The sequence below is a fragment of the Vidua macroura genome, chromosome Z (genome assembly GCF_024509145.1).
Source record: "Vidua macroura isolate BioBank_ID:100142 chromosome Z, ASM2450914v1, whole genome shotgun sequence".
Lineage (NCBI taxonomy): Eukaryota > Metazoa > Chordata > Aves > Passeriformes > Viduidae > Vidua > Vidua macroura.
Window position 1 is genome coordinate 22,126,127 of NC_071611.1, and position 20,306 is coordinate 22,146,432.

Sequence of the window (20,306 nt, forward strand, 5' to 3'; positions counted from 1 at the left end):
CTATTATTTATCAATAAAGCAAAATTTAGAATTACATGTCTGGCAACAGAACAATTGGATTATTTACTTGCATGAACCCGTATGCAACACTTTGCACATGAAATCAGAAGACTTGTTCCATCTTCTTCAACGAAGGCATTTGATGGATAGTTTTCGGTGTTTTCTTCACTATAAATAAAACACATCTCTGGAATAAGAGGTTTAGTCTTCACATTTTCTGCCATCAGTGTTTCTGCTGAGTTTGCTTCACTGAAAGTAGGACTTTCTTCATCCTGATTGTCTGGCTGGAAAATAAACAAAATCTATACTTAAAATAAAAGAGAGTCCTACTCTTCCTTGTGACAATGATGAAACTATTCCACCCCTCCCAACTTTCATACTAAGTGCAACAGTTTCATGAAAAAATTAACTGCTTCTAAGCATTTATCATAGTCATCCTACCTTGATTATTCCAAATAACCATGATATCTGGAACAGCACTCAGCCTGCAAACCAGTGTTATTGCAGTGGTGTTCAATGGTACTGTACCTCTTGGGCCATTTAAGTCAGTCCAGTGCAATAAAGGCTTTTTTCCTGGTTCCCACACTGAGGAAATTCCAATTTAGCACCTTCCAAACTAGCAATATAGTACTACAACACCATTTTAACTTGCCATTTGACACAGTAATTCCACAAGACAGTGTCAAACAGTGCTCTGCATTAGACTGTTTCTGAGGGAATATTTGTCCTGAGAAGGCTTAAGTACTGTGAAAACACTTATTTCCTCAACACTGAACAAAGGCAGCATAAAATAGGCTCTGATAAAAATTATTTGGAGATGGACATATAAGGAAATAGCTAGAAGTTACAAACCCACCTGGGTTCATCACACCAAAAAGTGTAATTTCAAGGGAAAATACACACACACTAAGACAAACCCAGCATAAATGGTAGTAGGAGGCATACAGTGTCTGCAGGCAAGGATAGATGCAGGTGAACAAAGTTATCAGTTCTAATTTTACTGCCAGCGAGTTTATTTACCTCTCTTATGAAATGTGTAAGTTTATCTTTTTTATAATTTCTTGGAAATTAAGTAGCCAGGCAGCTATTTCACACTTCATCCAGAGATGAAGCTGTGAGAATCTTGCTTACCCTATAGTATGGCATGAGAAGAGTGCAAATGGCACAGTGAGGTTCCTTTTTTGCACAAGCTGCATTGTATTCTTTTTCAGCATTGAAACTGGGTAGTCTTGTCTGCCACAGGTAGACCAGAGGCTTGGCCCATGCCTCTGACTCTTGAACTTTCTCTTCAATTAAGGTAGTCTCAGGCAGCTCTAAAAGAGAGCAAACAATGCTTTTATATATGCTTTTATTATAGTCACAGAATGAAGATAAACAACAATTAATCTGTCACGTGTGCTAACAAAGATAAAACAATCTTACAAGTCTGTGTACAAATACGGATGCAGAAGTCTAAAAGAATGTTGTGTAAGGAAAAACCCACAATTAAGTGCTCTGACATCTCTGTCATGAGCTGATTGCTTCACATAAAGCATAGATAGCCCTATCATTTACAATCTGTATTTGTATCAACAACATTATGTCTCACTCTCCCACTGTCTCTTTAATGCCTCCAAACTCTATCCCCTCTCCCTCCATGCACACGGCCCTAAATTCCTTATAGATGGAACATATTGTGTCCCAGCAGCAGTGCCAGACAAATCACTCTACTCACACAGGATGGAACCTCACAAACTCTTCATGGAGAGCGACACTCATTTTCCAAGGGGGAAAAAAAGGCAAACGTTATAGTCGGGGAGTAATGGGGAACAATCAGATCTAAGAAGCAGAGAGACATGCATGCTGGATCATACGTACAGTGCCTATTAAATCTTTCACAGTCAATGAGAAGGCATGTAGGTGTCAATCAGAATTATGTGAATGAGGAAAGGAAAATGTGAAAAGATTTGAATTAAACATTTAGTCAACAGAAACAGTCTATAGCATACCGTCCTTTTCTAGTGATGTATTTAAGAAAAACTGTTCACTTCAGAAGAAGAAAATTCCAACACAGAGAAACATTTAAGTACATTAAGCCGATTCATCACATTCCTTCAGCCCATGACTGCTTTCTCCACTTTATGAAAAAGCAGAGGTTTTATGGATCCCCTATGATAAACATCACACATTGCTACAAAATTGCTATAAAATTGGCAACATTTTTATCAGTGTTGAATAAAATATCGACTAAAATCTTTGTGTACAAGCAAACCAAATGTAATAAAATATATATATATATATCCTGCATGTCGTTTTTAACAAGTTTTTTATAGTTTCTCAAAAGAACTAATACCAATTCAATAAACATTTGCCAATAATCTGGGTAGAAGGGCACAAAGAAAACAACTGCAAAAAGCTGTCAATATTTAGCAGCAGAACTTTCTGGTGAAAAACTTAGCTTCAAAAGAACACGAGTGAAAAACCAGCTGAACACAAGGAGAAGATGAGCATATAAAATGCCAGCATAACTTTTATAACTTTTTGAACTATTTACTTTGGAAGTTAAAAGCTTAACGAAGTTTTTGCTTAAAAAATCTGTTCAATCATATTTTTTCTACTGTTTGCAATTTTAAAGAACTGTAAAACACATAGCTCTGGAAGTTATTTCTCTAGTTCTCTTCCTATCTATTTAAATTTTCCTTTAAAGAGTCATCTTACAAGTAGCTTCAGCCTTACAGGTATTTTTTTTAATTTTTCCTTTTACATTATTTTCCTTCACGAGCTTGTACTCATTATTGTAAATATCTTCATTATTGTTGTGACCTCACAGAAAACTCAGAGCTTGATTCTCCCTTATGAAGAAAACAAAGAGGTACACAGAATTTGTTTGTATTACCTTCCATACCCATTATCCCTTTTAAAACTGACATGCTTTAATTGCACCACTCCTTACCACCGCTAAATACTTCTCCCATGATAGTTGAAGAATTTGCCCAACCTCAGCCTATAAGTTCTTCTTTATTAAAAAATCCATCTTCAATATTTGTAGTCCTGAAACCAATTCTGGGTTGATAACTGTAGTTCTTTCATACAGTGTTCCAGCTTTTCACTGCCTATAGCAGGCTTCTGAGTTTATTACTATATTGGTTCTGGTTTTAATGAAAACAGTATTTACACCTTAATTTCATATAAACTCCATAATTTCAGTTCCCTCCTGTGTGATCTTTACAAAGGCTTTCCCAACCAAGAAATTTAAAAGAACATAAGACACAAGAATAAAGCTGATTTTAATAGCCTTTTGTTGCTTTCAAGAGTTTGTATTTATTTTTGAACCTCATTCCAAAAGAAGCCAGGGACAAGATGTCATATGTATATGTAACAGACTCTATCTTTCACAAACTCATAAAAATTTAAGACTATTTTAATAAATTTCTTTTCTCCTTTACATTATGTTTAGAGCACTTCCAGTTAGCTGTTGACTAGAAGCAAACACTCCTCATTCATTTGCCTCTGATCTCTAACATCTATAATTCTGAATTCTATGTCCTTCTATGTCCTTTGAGGTTTAACTGTCTTCTCCATGATCCTTACAGCAGTCTTCTGTCTCTACACAAGCTCTCTGATATGATCCTCTGGTATATTACACCATGCAACCCCTCACTATTCTCCACCATAAAAAGAAAGGAAAAATATCCATCCTCTTTTCAGAGGGAAGCTGCCTAATCCAGTACTGAAGGGCTCACTAACAGGATACAAAATTAAGAGAAGACAGAATAGACATTTCTAAGGATTACAAGCTTTGTTTGATACTCTGTTATCACTACTGTAAGGCTAATAGATTTCAATTCTCCACAGGAATTTCCTAGGGAACCTTGAGCCTAAATTATCATCTTTCAAGGACTTCAGAAATATTATTTCATCTCCTTATAATCAACATTCACCCACCCACACTAAAATAATTAAATTTCTAAAGAAACTGGTATTAAAAAAAATGTCACAGAGTACATGACCCCACTACAAAGCATGTACAAAACATGACAATGCTGCCTTAAACAACTTCCTCACCAGGAAGGTGAGGAATGCAATCTTCCATGTAACTATTCTACATCAGTAGAACTTAGGCAGTTTTATTTTGAGTGCTTTATTTTTCATGTGTGTGCACCAGCATCAGTGAGAGGAAGAATTTCCACATAAGCTTCTCTGGTAGTACAAGCGGAGGTACCTTCCTGATTTCCATGTAGGCAGAGAAGTTCTGCACCATAAATAAAAACTGAGAATCTGGGTAACCAAAACAGGCAAGGAAATTAAAAGAAAAAACAGCTCTCCAACTGTCTGAGAGAAGGCATAGAGAATATAGTTACTTGATGTAATTTTGCTGTCTTGGCACAGTTTATGGCTGTCTTGGCACAGTTTATGGCCTTTCTTCAGTTGTTCATTTGGTAATACTGATATCCTATTTATGTCCAAAAACTTAGATTTCTTTTTTTTTTTTTTTTTTTTCTGTTTATCCAGTGTGCTTCTCACTCCTTTTATTTTTTAAATTACTCATTTCATTATTTACTATTTAGCTGAAGAGCAATCAGTGGTTCAGCCTAAAATAAATTTGTTTTCCTAACTCACATTGTCGCATGCAGTTTCAGGGTAAACACTCAGTGACCTCATGTGAGCTCAGTGTTTCTCTGATCAAATGTGTCTATTACAAGGACATAAAACAACTGCAGCCTCCAGTTAGCTCCTTTCAAAATCCACCTTAACTGAGGATTCTCAAAATAAGAACAAAGAACAATTCACAGTGTTCAAACTGACTTAAGATCTCAGAAACTCCACTGTCATAAGCAAGCATACTCTTTACTTCAGCTGTGAATCAGTGCTAGTTGCAAGTACCCAAAACCTGGAAAAATTGTGGTGAAAGCATCTATTCCTACAGCAAAGATACACTGCCCCCCACACCCCGCCAGAAAACAAGCATCTACTTTATAAGAGCAGTATGTAATGTTTCAAGAAGCACTGTGAACATGATGTTTCAATCATAATCTTACATATTGCTATATTTCTGAAAGAGCATGAGAATGCCCTCAGTTCTGGTAGAGCAAGTTTTGATGAATAGTCCCTTATGCAATGCTGCCAACCAACAACACTCTACAATATGCACCATTATGCAATCAAGCCTCCATTTTGATAACTTGGCCTTACTCTAAGAGCACCTACCAACAGCCCAAGACTGGCAATTTGAAAGATAAAGGTCAGCCAATGTAGTGGTCTGAAACATAATGTATGTCTATAGGGAGCATTTTCTTTACACAGCACATGAAATGGAGCTGGGGAATCTACCTTGACTTCTGTGTCTGTTTTAACTCAGATCAAGTCACTGACACTTTCTCATAATCCGCTGACAGTAAGTGCATGAACAGGACTCTGCACAGGTGCACAACAGAACTCCTTTGTGTGAATTCTGGTGTAACTTTTTTTTTTCAGCTTTTCAGCTTGAAATGTATATTTCAAATTGAGACATAATCAAGACAAAAGTGAATAAAGCATCCTTAGTATTCTTTCATATAGAAACTTTCAACTCAACTACAGTACAAAATAGATCTCACTGTCAGAGAGAATAGAAGAAAAATACAGCATTTGAACCTGTTGGTCATGACAGGGAAATCTGCACCTCAATTGACAGTACTGTTCAAGAGATTGCACAATCATGCATAACACATAGACACATTGACAAATACCAATGAAAAGTATTTATTATGCAAGTCTATTAGTATGTACATGGTTTTTAAACACTCTTATATGAATGAAATCCATTTCTTGTAACTTCTGTTATGTTTCTGGCTGTAAATATACCACACATTCATGCTGAAGTCTAAAATGGATTAATACCAGTCAAAAAATGTATTAACTGGATGATGTAATGCAGCCTATTCCTAAGTATCTAAAAACATCTTCTTGTCACCACTAACAGTGCCCAGAGGTCTTGAATCCCCCTAAACCACCTAGGCATTTTTACTTCACAGCAAATATGTTTTTTGTAGTATTACTTTACCAGATACAATCCATAATTAGTTAAATATTTTGTTTCTAAGGAGTTAGATCAAGTGTTCTTTTTTACAACAGAAAAGCAGAAACACTTGATGATACAATTATGACTTTAAATAAATGCATAGCAGCTGATATAAATCTTACTGTATCATATTGTGCTGATTTTGGCTGGAGTAGAGCTAATTTTCTTCACAGTAGCTAGTATGGAGCCGTGTTTTGGATTTGTACTGAAATTGGTATTGGTAGTATAGAGATGCTTTTGTTATTGCTGAACAGTGCTTGCACAGCATCAAGGTCTTTCCTGCATCTTGTGCCTGACAGTGAGTGGTACAAGAATATTCCAATTGTCTCCCCGATCTGGTTGGTGGGGGAGTGAGTGAGTGAGCAACTGTGTGGTGCTTAGATGCCAGCTGGGCTTAAACCACAACACATATAATTCAACCATAGTATTACTGACAGTACAAGGTGATTAGCAATGATGACTTGATGATAGTTCCTGTATCATATTTGTACCTGAAAACAATATTTCTATAGGATCAATTAATCTCTAAAATGTAATTTCAGAAATACCAGTTCTCATGAATGTGATATTCATATGCATTTCTACTCCTTCAAATATTTAAGAAAAGCAAAACAATTCCTTAAAACAAACTGTGTAGACAAAAAAAAAATTATAGCCCAGGATCTGTTTTGATACAAAGGAAACTCCTTCCATAGCAAAGTATTTCTAAACAGTCACTATGCTGCTTTCCAAGTCAGTAAGTGAATGAATAGTTTTCACTAATGTTACTGATTTAACAGTTTGTGGGACACTTGCTCCAACACACAATGCTAATGCTTTGAATGGTTTTTGCTTACAAAGTTAAAATCAAATTATCAGACAGAAAACATTTGGGCCATTTGCAGAATGGGCTGTTGCCAGCATTTGCTGATTTAACCCAGCAGATGTGAAAAGCCATAGACACTAATACAGTACAATTTGCTTTTGCCTATCTTAACAATGATTTTGCTGCTTGGGGTTATGTTCCACTGATGTTTCCTGGCATTGTAGAGCAGCGTTCTCCGCTATGAAGAGCACAGAAGCATCTGTTATTTTTCAGGTAGTTGAGCATAATCCCTGCCCTGGGAGACATTATGTATAGTTTCAAATGTCCTGGAGGAAATACTAATAATACAAATTTAAAAAAAAAAAAAAAAAAAAAAGACAGCTGGGGAAATGTCTTGTACTTGATAACTTTACTGTTCCAGCAATGTAACTTAGTTTCAGAAATTGTCTTTTTTTTTTTTTTTCAGTAATGAAAGATATAGATCTCATAGCAAAATATGAACAGAAAAACTTTTTTATTTATTGTACTCTTCAAAACATTCATTTCTTGTATGGGACCATTGAGTACAAGTAATGTGAAGTACGTATATACACTTTTGGTTGGAGAGCCTAATTGCCAAATTAGCTATTAATACTTCAGTTCTCATAAAAATTGTATGTAAAGGTAGCCATAATGAATCAGAGCTCTAGAAGTTAAGCTGAAGAGCTCCTGGATCAAATCAGGTTTATCTCCCAAAACAAAGTAATGGAGTGCTTTAATAAAAAAAAAAAAAAAAAGTTAAGTATAAAAAAGTATAAGGCACCAGTTGTAGCTGTTCTGAAAATGTTTTGAAAAGTATGAAAAATTCAGCATTAAAAAAAAAACATTTCTAAAAGACAATTTGACAGATTTGGAAGATTTGATACTGGGATACTCTGATTTTCCTTCAGCATACTATTAGAGACCCATAATTAAATTAACATTGGTTTTGTAATTGAACTGTGTATTGTGATTCCTACACTTTGCTCAATGTAATTTGTACTTGTATATTATATTGTACTATTGACTGAACCATATATTAAAATTCAACACCCTGCTAAACATAATTTGTATCTTCACTGTAACTTACGTGCATTGCTGTATCACTCTGCAAAATCAAAATCCCACATAATTTCAAGAAATTTCAAATATTAAAATCCTGCATTATTTACTAAACCATCCACACACAGAATATCTTGAAGAACCTGGTCAGAGTGTATTGTACTCCTACATTAACTGGCACAGTCAGCAGGCTTTTCCTGAGGGTGAGTGGTACTCACTGAAAGAGTAAGGATTACTCTGGCAAAAACATTCTTTCTGATTTGGTGTTAGTCACAAATAAGAATCTAGTAAGAAAAATCTCAATATGATTAAGACTGGCTGCAGACAGGACCACTACTACTTAAAAGTAAATAAAGTTAGTATAAATACTAGGAAAGGCTGGAAAAATCTCACCAATAACTTTGAAAAGGAGGAATGTGAAAACCCTGACCATGATTTTTCATGGAAAGCAGGAAGCACTGATCCCACCTATACTTTGGATGAATACAAAAAGCTGGAAGATTCTAAGAAGCTGAAAAAAGGAGAGAAAAACAGGGCTTCACAGTTTGCTGGTTATTTATTTCTGAGCAATAGTGCGTAAGTTAGAAGAGAAATTAGCACAGCATATTAGAACAAGTAAAAGAAACAGTTAAACAGTATAACAAAACAAAGTAAAATTCCTATTCTACTGCATTTTCAATATGTGGAATATATAAAATTATTCTGTCAGGCTGTACTGGACCCCAATCTTTCTCTCTAACAAATTGCAAAGTAACTAAAATGTATTTGATTTACCTTGCTATGATTCTAATAAACTAACTTAGAGAAAGCTCTGAGGACTCACAGCACAGAGATTCAGTTTACATTTAAATGATCTGTAAAACTAGTTTTACAGAACTATAGCATTGTTACTTTTGAAAATTACCATTTCTGGTTGCTTACTAATTCCTGTAACAAAATAATTCTCTATTTGAAACAGTAGATCAAAAAGATACCAAATAATTACAAGGGATAAAAAACAGTATTTCATTCACAGCATTCCCTAAATAGCCTCATTCCACATGCGCAACTGTTTTGTGCATATAGAATGAAGAATTTAACCATAGAAGTTAAGGTTCAAATTCTCAAAGATGTCTACTTATTCTAGCTACCTAAGCTGAAGCACAAGCAACACAATCTTACTGATGCTGAAGTCCGTGACTTATCAGGTGTCTCCATAAATAGCTACTTACCATGTACAGAAACCAAGCTTAGAGGTGACCCACTAGTCAGGCATCTTTTTTAAAATGTGGACAGGAGGCCACAGAAAGGGAGATGTTCTTAAGTCTGTATGGACTGCCAACATGAAGTATTTACAGCATATTGGTATAATAATTTCCATTATTGTATATATGTATATATATATGTTGTATGTATTAAAGAAATTCCAGTAATTTCACCTGTCTTTGCACTGTGTAAGTTTAAATAATAGCCCCTGTATATATAAATCTGTTCGAAGAGGCATCTCAGCAAAATTAAAGCAGAAACGAAAGAAGATCTCCTGGAATCTACTGTATAGCCTATCAGCAAAAAACACAGTTGTCAGTATAAAACCACTACAAGTCCAAACTACAAGCTAAAGATTAGCAAGATATCTGCTCTATTGAAAAGCTTTAATTCATTGCACTTATTAACAGCTGCTTTCTCAATTCCATTCCCTCGTGTAATTTTTCACAGTTCTTATGAAAAAAATTCGTAATTTGCATTCTAATGAAATCTGCTTGTGGTCAATGTACTTACGACAAAAACTTGATCAATAACTAAAATTACACTGGAATTTTTAGGAACTGATATTGCCATCATATATACATGCTTACTGATTAAACACCATAGTCTTCCAGGGTACACATCTGTACAGAAGTAGAAAAAACGAAAGCTTTCTCCCCCATCATCAGGCATGTCTTTCCTATTAATAAAATGAGTCCCTCAGATACAACAGAATTACTTGGTGGTACTTCTTTATTTTAGAAATTAAAATGTAACATTATTGACCATACTGCCAAATATTATAAGATCAAATAAATCTTCAATTATTATGTTGTTAGAGCATACTCCTGTTTTATGCTACTCTAAAGAGAAAAAAAAGTACCAAGTGGGGAAAACGCATTTTATGGTTATTTTTTATCTCTCAGGCAGCACAAATCTAACTTACGTCAATATACTATTCCAGCACAAGTTCCTCGGGGCAAAACACAACTGAAATTTGAGGAACAAGGTTACTTGAATGCGTTCAGGTAAGATTGTCCAGAAGTTCTTCACTGAACCAAAACCTCTTCATAAGTTCAGTATATAAGTTATAAGTTAAGTACAGAAGATGCAAAATAGACTCAATCACAGATCCAAATTCATGACAAACCAATTCCCAAATTAAAATTAAAAATTTGTATCTTCAAGCTACAGTTCCTGCAGACCACTAAAACAAATATCCCATAAACACTTCATACACTAGAAAACAATTGCATTTAAACTCCTTCAAGAATCAATTTATTAAATGTAATTTTTTTGTACATTAAAATATATATATTACATATACATCTCAGCCAAGACAGTTAGCAAAATTCCTTTGGCATTAAAACTAAATCACTTCCAATAGTAATGGTTTACAATGCAGCTTCAGATTTTGACAAAGGTGAAGATAATTCTATGGGCTAGGGTTTTTTTTAAGTTGAAAAACTGAAGTTATTATTAGAATAACTTATTAGGCAACATTCTTCACCAATACATCAATGAATTAATCTTTTATAAATGCAAGTCATTTGTTTTTTGTCTTTTTCTTTGGACCATAACTACAGAGAAGCTCAGTTCCAAAAGATCACCCTACAGAAGGGATACCTGTCTCCTTGGTAAACATTACATCCAGTTTGCCCACCAACTCCATTGCTACCCTTGAGAAGACAACTGAGAGGCTGCACTAATGCAACAGGAAATCAATTTTCATTTTGGCACACCTGATAGGGAGAAATTATACATGCCTTTCTATACAGGATGGTAATTCTATCCAGTCCTTTATGAGGAAAAATACCATGCTTTAAAGCTAAGAAAGCAGTATTCATCTAGAGAACAGTGACTCATCAATGATCACACCATGTACCACTGTCCAGCAAATGAGGATAAATGTTAGAAGAACTGGTTTGTATTCCTATCTTGATCAAAATATTGGTTAATCTTAGATTCTGTAGGTGTCAACTAAAGGCAGATAACCGCTACTCATTAAATATATCAAGGGACTAGAGCCGCCCGTGGTAATAATCAAAGCTGTCAGGTCTTGCCATTTCTGGAGATCAGCTGCTGGTCCAAAGGTTGACAAGAGTACTGGAAATTCAGGAAAAGCATTCATTTGACATTTTAACACATCCCTTTCCTTCATACCTACTAAAGATCATAACAGATTTTTATAAAAGGTTTCTTAGGGTCTTCAGAACACCACACGCTTCTCAAGTGTCAGAACTTTTTTGTAATTATGTCAATCATACCCTGAAAATTGAATTTAAACAAAACAGAAATAATACAAGTACCAGAGAAAATGACAGAAAATATATTTTTCTAGCACACTTAGACTGTTGAAGGGGTAGATAGTGCTGGACTCTTCTGTACTAAATGATGATGGTATATGAAAAACATACATAAATTATGTGCTTGATTAACTCATGCTAACACAAAAGAAAAGTATTTTAAAGAAGTAAAACTTCATTCAACAAAACATTATGGGAGGGAAAGCAATACTGGAAATTGTAATACTAATGTGCTAAGTATAACAATGCCTCTATCAACTGGTTAGCAAAATTTTATCTACCTATGCAACAGCAGGAAAAAAACATTCCTTTCTGAAGTAAGTGAGAATCTTCAACCAAAATCTCTAATTTTAAGCTCTGAAACAAAAGAATAGTAACTGCATCTACAAGTGTAGTTTTCTCCTATTTAAGCAGGGTTAGCCTATTTATGATGCTGCTAAACAAGCCTTAAATGGTTTGATTTCTAATAATATCAAATCAAGCACATCTCACAGGATGCTGACAGTGAATGTAAAAACCAAGGCTTCTTCTCATAGCAAAAGTTCCATTTACAAAAGTTCTCTCTTTCTGTTTCCTTATCTTACAAACTAATGAAAGCAAAATGACTATGAAATTCTGAATCATACTTTTTTAAAATGCTAAAAAAACATATACAAAGAGCCCCATACTGAATTCAGTCTATACACTATAATTATATCATTTAGGGCAATGGGAAATTTTAGTCAACTTGAATGTAAAACAGTTTCTAATGTTGCGTGACCAAATAGTGCTGGAAAGAAATCTCTGGGACCAATCAATGTGCATGCAAAGTTAGTATGCCTGCTCCTTCTGCTGAATTTGCTTTTTTATTGCTTAAGGGAGCAGAAATACAACTGTATTAAATACAACAGAATATTATTACCACAAGTTAACATACTGCATTGAGTATAAGACCAAGGTTCATTACATAAAAATTGTTAGTATGTATGAGTGTGACATACAGCCCACACTGTACTGCTGCACTTATTTTCTTGAACTGGCAACTTGAGCAACAATTTCTCAGATTGATACCCCAGTCCCTAGTATTTCTCAGTGCCCAGTCTTTTAGGCATTAATTCCACAAGAAGTGAGACATATATAAGGAAAAGCTTCAGAGAGAGTGAAAAAATAACACCAACAGACAATAAATAATCAATTAACCTCATTATTTTTCATAAAGGAATACACAACATATATAAGAATATACAGTGATAAGAAGAAAGCACAAAACTCAAATGTCCAAGTGATCCTGTAAAAAAAATTAATTTCTGCCAAAGAACTCTGTATTAAAAGTGAATTCAGAAAGTTTCTGTTAAGATTTAAGCATGCTAATCAACACAATAATATTCTATTTGCAAAATTACAATCCTGAAATGGCTGACAGTGTCAAAGAATGCTGCCTACATGTTATTAACATCCACTGATCACCTCTATTCACAGAAACTTCTTAATAGAACAGTACTATATGAAAGAATTCAAATATATTAATGTGAATATATATTATCTGTATTAGAAACGGTTACAGACCATCAGAACACTTTCTAACTTGTGGAAAGTGATACAAGTTGAAGATGAAATAAAAAGTCTCTATTTCTTAACTGTTCACACCACCACTAGCCTGTATCTTCTTCCTTTATTTTGTTTGCAGTTATTATTTTACTGGACCCAGATAAATTAAAATACAAACTAATGTACAACATATAAATCCCCCTTGTGACACGGTCAGAAATTACTGTACCAAGACACTATACTATCATAGTCTCAGTCAGCATCATTTTTGCCCAAAACCATAGAAAAGAAGAACTAAGTATGAATGCTGAATTACATTTCTACTAACTACTATCCGGAGTATGGATGAAGCACCTTCATAAAGACAAATGCAATTATTAGCACCTTGGTACTGATTACTTCCCTAGTATCTGATACAAACAATCTTGATAAAACTCAGAAAATCATCTAGCCATACGTCTTTAACCCTCATGCCATCACGTGTCAGGGGCTTAAAGGGGCTACAATTTGCCAGTCTCCTTCATCAGTTCTTCAATCTTTGTCTTGGATGTAAACATTCTGCTCACCAAATACTACCATTTCTCTTTTGGTGCCCTTACAAAAGTTAGCCAAGAATTAGATTACAATGAGAGACAGATGCATGAAAATAATAATCCCAGTTCCAGCTAGGAAATACCAAAACTTGCCATGTCCAATAAAACTCCTAATTGCTTTCTTCAATCAGTAAGCAGACATGCTTAATGGCTACTGATTCAAAGACAGCTCTTACTTTCCTAACAAAATACACCCTTATCTATTGGAATGACAATAATCATGCAAAGAGGAAAGACTTTAAGGCGCGTGATTTCTTGTCAAGATGTTGCTACTGTCACAAAACATAAATACACCGGGAAGTTGGCAAACTACTTGATGAGATGGAGAATGTCTTGGCATTACAAAAATCCTTGACTCAAAACTGTCATCATATCATCATCTAGCCAGATTATATTATACACAATGAATGTAAATAGGAAATTCACAATATGTCTCAAACATAATGTTGAAAAAGCATCAGCAGGCAAAAGGAATTTAATCTCTAATTAAAAAAGAGCACTTTTACTACAACCTACCACATATTAAGTCTTTAATTACTTTACTAGATGAAACTTAATATTAATATCATCCTGCAAATTACCATAACATTTTCTGAAATATTCTCTGTCTAGCCCTGAAGGTATTCAAACATACTCATCATAGATACAGATCATGGGTCTAAGCTGTCTCTAATTTTCAGAAAGATGCTTAACAGCTAACTGAAGTATCATGCTTAGCAAAGCTGCAACTCAGATAAAAAAATGAAAGAGAAAGTATAGCTTTCCAAAACTAGTGAGGCAGAAGACAAATCAATTACTTCAGGGTTGAAACAAGGAGGGAGATGTATTGATGAGAGGTCAATTGAACCTACAGCAGTGAACTCTACAATGCCTAACTTGCCAACTGAAGTATAATATTGCTTGATTATAAGGAGAAGAATCAATTAACAGGCATGCTGTCTCTCAAGGCAAGAAAATTTATCTGCAGCTGTAAGAAACAGCTACTGTTAATGAAATGCATTTGAGAGGGGAAAAAAAGTCAGGTAAAAATTGCAGGTAAACACTGAAGTATGCAGTGATGTTGGAATCACACCCGTAGTTACAGACATGGCAAGAGCTCCAGATTATCAAACTATCTAAGGGAGCATGAGAACTAAACTCCAGTTCTGCTAAGAGGAGATACTGGAAAACAGCACCTGAAACCTTTTTGGTTTACGGAACTAAAATGGTACAGTGATATGAAAAAGGAATGTTTTTGTTTTCCATTGTGATCTATACTTTTGATGCACATTTCCATAATCTTCACAAGTTACACTTGATAAAATAAAGCAGCTTTATTCATGAACTTTGGGTGGTTGTATACATGATTGCCGGGTAAAGCAGATTTACTTTTTATATTTAGTTCAGAGAAGGAAAACCCTATGTTGGGAACATTTCTTACATTTTGTAGCCTGTCTGCACAAGGCAGTGACTCTCTAAATGCCTATATATATGGTCTCATAAAACCGTAAAATTATCATCAGAAAAATGCATTAAATAGTCCACTCACCTTCATCACTAGTTGCTTGCTGTTTAACCAAAGTCATTGGAGATCTAGCTGGGGGTTTATGTAGTGGATGACGCCAACTCTTAGATATTTTCTTTGTTTCAACTTCCTCTGACTGAAAGGAAAAAATGCAACTAATTTAGTATGTAATTATGCATAATTAATTATGGAAAACATAAACATTCTTCTGTAAACAAGCACAGCTATCAAGTCTGTAAATACTACCACAGTATACTTGAAGGACCTTTAGTGTACCAATACAACATTTGCCTCTAATTAAGAATATATATTTTAATTTAAAAAGTGCAATCCTTGTCATACACAAATCATTTCAGGTATAATTTATCACAGCCCTTCCCAACTTAGAGACCATAAATCTGTTTTGCTCATGTGATGTTTGAGTGGAAGAATAGCATCCTTCTGATTTTCTGCAAAAAATTCTGCATACCTGTAGTACAATACAGCCACTAACTGTGGCTAGAAAAATGAAGCAGAAGCTCACTGGCTCAGCTTGTGAAAGATTCCAAAATTCCTCAAGAATAAAAAATTTAACAAAAAAAAAATCTGGCGTTGAGATAAGAAATCAAGAGTCCTGATAAATTATTAACATGTTGATTTAGTATATGAAGAAATTATTTCCTCCATCCAAAACCCAAAGGCCAACACTTTGAAGTCTTGAAGTGCTACTGGAGGAGTCCCAAAGAAAACAAGCTACTAGTGGTGTCTGGAGGTTCAGGACTAGAAGAAGGGCAAGGACACTGGCAGAGGGGTGGGAAGGACTGAGTTTCACACAATTCTTATGGACCACAGCGTTCTGTGCCTCAAGATCCTGAATCCAATCTAGCAGATTACACACATGGCCCTTGAAATAAATTATAAAACAACATTATATTTACCATGACAAGCAGAGGGCAGAAGATATGATCAAAGCACAGGACAGGTTTACGGTCTAGAACAGTTAGTAATTAAGTAAAAAGGGAACTGTCAGGCTTTTTAAATTGCATTTGTACAGTACACTTCTTCACTTAAAAGAGAAAGAAAGAATACACAGTAATACTACAGAAAATCTGAAACCTAATACATAAATATAATGTGGTTGAAAGGCACAGGAAGGCACGGGAATCTCTAATACATGTTAATTAAACACTGAGATGTTTGTACTGCTCCTTATTATGGTGGAAATACTTCCAATTTTGAAAAAAATTCAAAACTTCCCATGTTGAAAAACTTCCAATGTTGAAAAAAATCATTACAGTTCACATATGTGGAAGACTCAGCATGATTTTTAGTTTAGCTTCTAAAATATATTCCCCATGAAGTCTCACAACTTGGCAGTGGATTTCCCATTTTCTCTCTGCCAATTTGAGATTCAGCTCACCACTCAGAAAGCTACTGACAATCACCACAGCTTAATCTTTCATTTTGCATCCCAAAGTCAAAGCTGACCATGCATCATAGCCGAATAGCAAGAGGGGAAAAAAAGGTCATATGTTTGTAGGTGGCCCAAAAGAGAAAACATTATTAAAATCTACTGTTTAAAAATTGAAAATATATTCCTTTTAGTAGTGGGATTTTTTCCTTCAAGTTGTTTCCCTTACATATTTTAGTTCATTTCCAAAATCCAAGAATAGTAAGCAGGTGAAGCTCACAGACCTGCTTATATTGGCAGGCAGTGAATATGGGAATAGCTTTGAGAATAGTTGCTGACAGTTCAAATTCACAAATAGAAAGTGAAATTATGAAACATCTAAAATAACAGGGAAAAATATGTCAATAAGGAAACTCCAACAACAGTCTGCTTTCAGATCAGAATTGCCACTCTTGCCTAAACACTTCAAAACACGTTCAAATTATCATCTGATTAAAATCATGCATATTCTTAAATGCTTTAATATGGATATCAGGTCTCATTAGAAAAACACTCATTCATATTTCATTAAATCAAGAATGTATTACTATTATGATGTAATTTGTTTCACATACACAAGATACTTCCATTCTGTCTTCTTCACCCTTTTTTACAAAGGGCACTGCTCCAAGTTCCAAACTACTTCCAGAATTTTCTAGGTTGCTGATACCATCCTCTGTCAAGACACTTTCCTCTCTATCTGGATTTTCTGCTTCAGAAATTTGTCCATCTGCTTTATTGTACGGTATGGATGAAGCATATTGATTGTGAGATTTCAAACTGTCTTCTTTTCTACATCTATCAGAAGCAGTCTTGCTGGCCACAGAATCTTCAAGTGAAAAGGAAAAATGACTGGAATCTATCCTGTCCTCATCTTCCATTTTTGTTTTCTCTAGTACAGGAACGGGGCTCAAAACTGAGTCAGAAGGGATGCTTCCTATAAATTAAGAATATGATTTTTTAATAAATGCCACTTTACATTACCATACTGAATTTCACAGCAATCTAAATTATTCAAATTCAAAGAACTGTTCCTCATTTAGAAATCATACAGAAAACCATTTGGTGGAAGGGCATACACAAATGTGGAGCATAGGTTTTATCAAAGAATAAATTAAATGTAAATGGTTTGAGTTTAGAGTATTAAATATAGCTTTGATCATTTAATCAGTATTTTGCATTTGAATTGTAGCAGGTCTTCATTTAATTCAAAATAATCAATATTCATGTAGCTTCCTTAGTCTTTACTTAGATTGCATATATGCAGTTTAAGTCAATGAAAAAAATATAAAAGGCTGGTATATTGAACCTTTTACCCTGCATTTTATACCTATTATGCCTGTTTAAAAATGAAAATAACTGAAGATTAATGGTATATAATTACAAAGACATATCTCAAATAGATACCAAGAATATTTTTCAAACAACAACATCAGTCTAAAAATGAAACACAATTAGCATAATTCTATTTTTTAAAAATTAGCATAATTGTATATTCGAGTAATTTTGAAGAGTAAAATTGAGTGGATTTTACTTTATAAAAAATTATTCTTCTGGTGATGCTTGCATTGGAAAGACAGAACAATGAGCCAGAGAGATCACTCAAAAGAACTCTGGCATACACTGCAGTGAATTCTGATTCAGGAACACATCAATGATATTAAAGAAAAGGGTTTCTGTTAAGTCCCTTGCTATTCTTTCTTCACAAAAGTTATCGACTTTTTTTTTCTGAAAAATTTCCTTTTCAAGTCCAATGATTATAGAACTTAGCAACACAAAGACAATAGTAAAATGTAATCTCTGGGCACAAACAGTACTGCTTCAACTGAGAACAATGGACATACTAGTTAAGACAATGCAGAGCAAACTACCTTCTTCAACAAGAGTCCTGCTTCTATCATATCTAAAAATGTCCATTTTCCTACAAAAGTCCGGCACAAAGAGGGCAAAGGAGAGAGGGCAGCTCTCCACTCTTCTCTGCTTTTCCTTCCCTTGTCCATAAACACAGAATGGGAGCTAACTAAATACTATTTTAGCTGTGGTCATGAACATTCCAAACTCTATTAAAAATTGTGGGAAGATGTAAAGCAACAGCAACTTAAAAAAAAAAAAAAAAAAAACCTAGAACAGACCTGGAAATGCTATAATAGAGCGATAGAGCACCAGATAACTTGTGCAGAGAAATTTCTAAACTTGCATATTGCAGTATCTTGGTATCTTTATGTGAATCAATCATGGTGATTATCACCTCCAAGTAAGCACTAACATAACTATTAATATTCACAATAATTAAACACTGTCTATATGCAATTTGAAAGTGAATTTTCAGTTGCAAAATAAAATAGGACCTTCTAAACTTGAAGTTAGAAGTCCAGTTTGCCTTATGAACAGGAATGAGGAACTGTATCAGAATTACAATGGAATGTGAAATAGAATAAATTCAGTTTAGAATAGACTAACTATATTAGAATAAAAATGGTGTGGAGGGGAAAAAAAATCTTTGCCTTGACAAGGCCTTAATAGCTGCAGATAGCTCCAGAGGAAATCAACAAGAATCTGGAGGCTCAAAATACAGCATTTTTGTGTACAGGTATAGAAAAATTTTAATTTGTAGGTTCATCATGTAAATACATGTAACATACTCGCAATGATATATGTTCTGTCCTGTTTGAATAGTGTTAAGACATTCTGTATCATTTCCATATCAAAAACATTTTGCTTTAACATATATGACTCCACTGAAGAAATATAATTTACAAAACCTCACTCTTTTTGCTCCTTTAAAAAACACTTAATTAAAAGAGTCGTGGTATCACTCTCAATTCAGAATATTAACTTTCGTATTTTCTCTTTCTTAGCAAATATCAATCCTCTTTGCATAAATAACTCTCTGTGTAAATATTTTAGTATGCTACTCTAGGATAATACTTTAGTTTAACATTCACTGATTTGTCACATTAGAGTATAAACAGCCTACAACTTACATGTGAAACATAATCAGTGCTCATCTCACCTGCAATCTTGACATGATCCAATAAATGCTGATGCAGATGCATTCTACTGCTGTTTTCTTCTTCCCCAGAAGGCAATCCTGTGTTTACCACTCTCACTTTTTTTTCTGGTTCTTCACTGACCTTGAAGCCATCAGTAGCTGCTTCAGTCACTATGATTTTTGCATCAGCTACCATGGCAGATACTCTCTTGTCCTCTGGAGTTTTAAGCTTTTTAGATCGAGATCTGGTGTGCTGGAAGCTGTTATAGGAGATATTGCTGTCAGAGCAGAAAGTCTGTCTTGGATAAGATAAAACATCTACCAATATATGTTCCTTTTACCTGCTTAAAGTGGTAAAAAACTGACAATTTTTCACCTTTTTGTGTTGAGATAGTGCTACAATTTATTAAGTGATAGATTAACAATTGATTGGATTTAACCTTCTAATCTTTTATCACCATTCCATGGCAAAGCTGTTAAACTCTAAAAGTAAAACTGTCTTTAAGTAACTATTACTTAACTAGTACACAAACTAGCTTTTTAATAAATCATTATTTTTAATGCAAAATAGAACTATCCTTACAAGAATAATGAAGACAAAACTCTCTGATTAGCAGTAAAATCAGGTGATATTTCCAAACCCTAGTGCTAATAAAAGACTAGTCTGAACATCCTCGTAAAAGCTGATCTGTTTGGAAGTTTTTAAATTAGTTTTAACAGAACCAACAAGCATCTGAAAAAGGTAAAAATTATGACCACCAAATATTTCGAAAAGCTACAATATCAAGCAATATATATAATCATTC

At 34.4% G+C, this 20,306-nt stretch overlaps 1 protein-coding gene across 7 annotated transcripts in view; it reads right to left on the reverse strand.

Moving 5' to 3' along the window:
• Window positions 1-20,306, reverse strand: part of KDM4C (lysine demethylase 4C) — a 255,205-nt gene that overhangs the window by 97,504 nt on the left and 137,395 nt on the right. For all 7 annotated transcript variants that reach the window (XR_008441497.1, XM_054004325.1, XM_054004330.1 and 4 more), the window contains 5 exons: window positions 19,522-19,760; window positions 17,084-17,445; window positions 15,104-15,215; window positions 1,132-1,313; window positions 68-284 (listed from right to left, as the gene is read on the reverse strand). Coding sequence is in view for 6 of the 7 variants with exons in the window: in XM_054004325.1 (XP_053860300.1) it covers window positions 68-284; window positions 1,132-1,313; window positions 15,104-15,215; window positions 17,084-17,445; window positions 19,522-19,760 (1,112 nt within the window). In the remaining variant the exon portion in view is untranslated. The remainder of the gene's footprint in view (window positions 1-67; window positions 285-1,131; window positions 1,314-15,103; window positions 15,216-17,083; window positions 17,446-19,521; window positions 19,761-20,306) is intronic.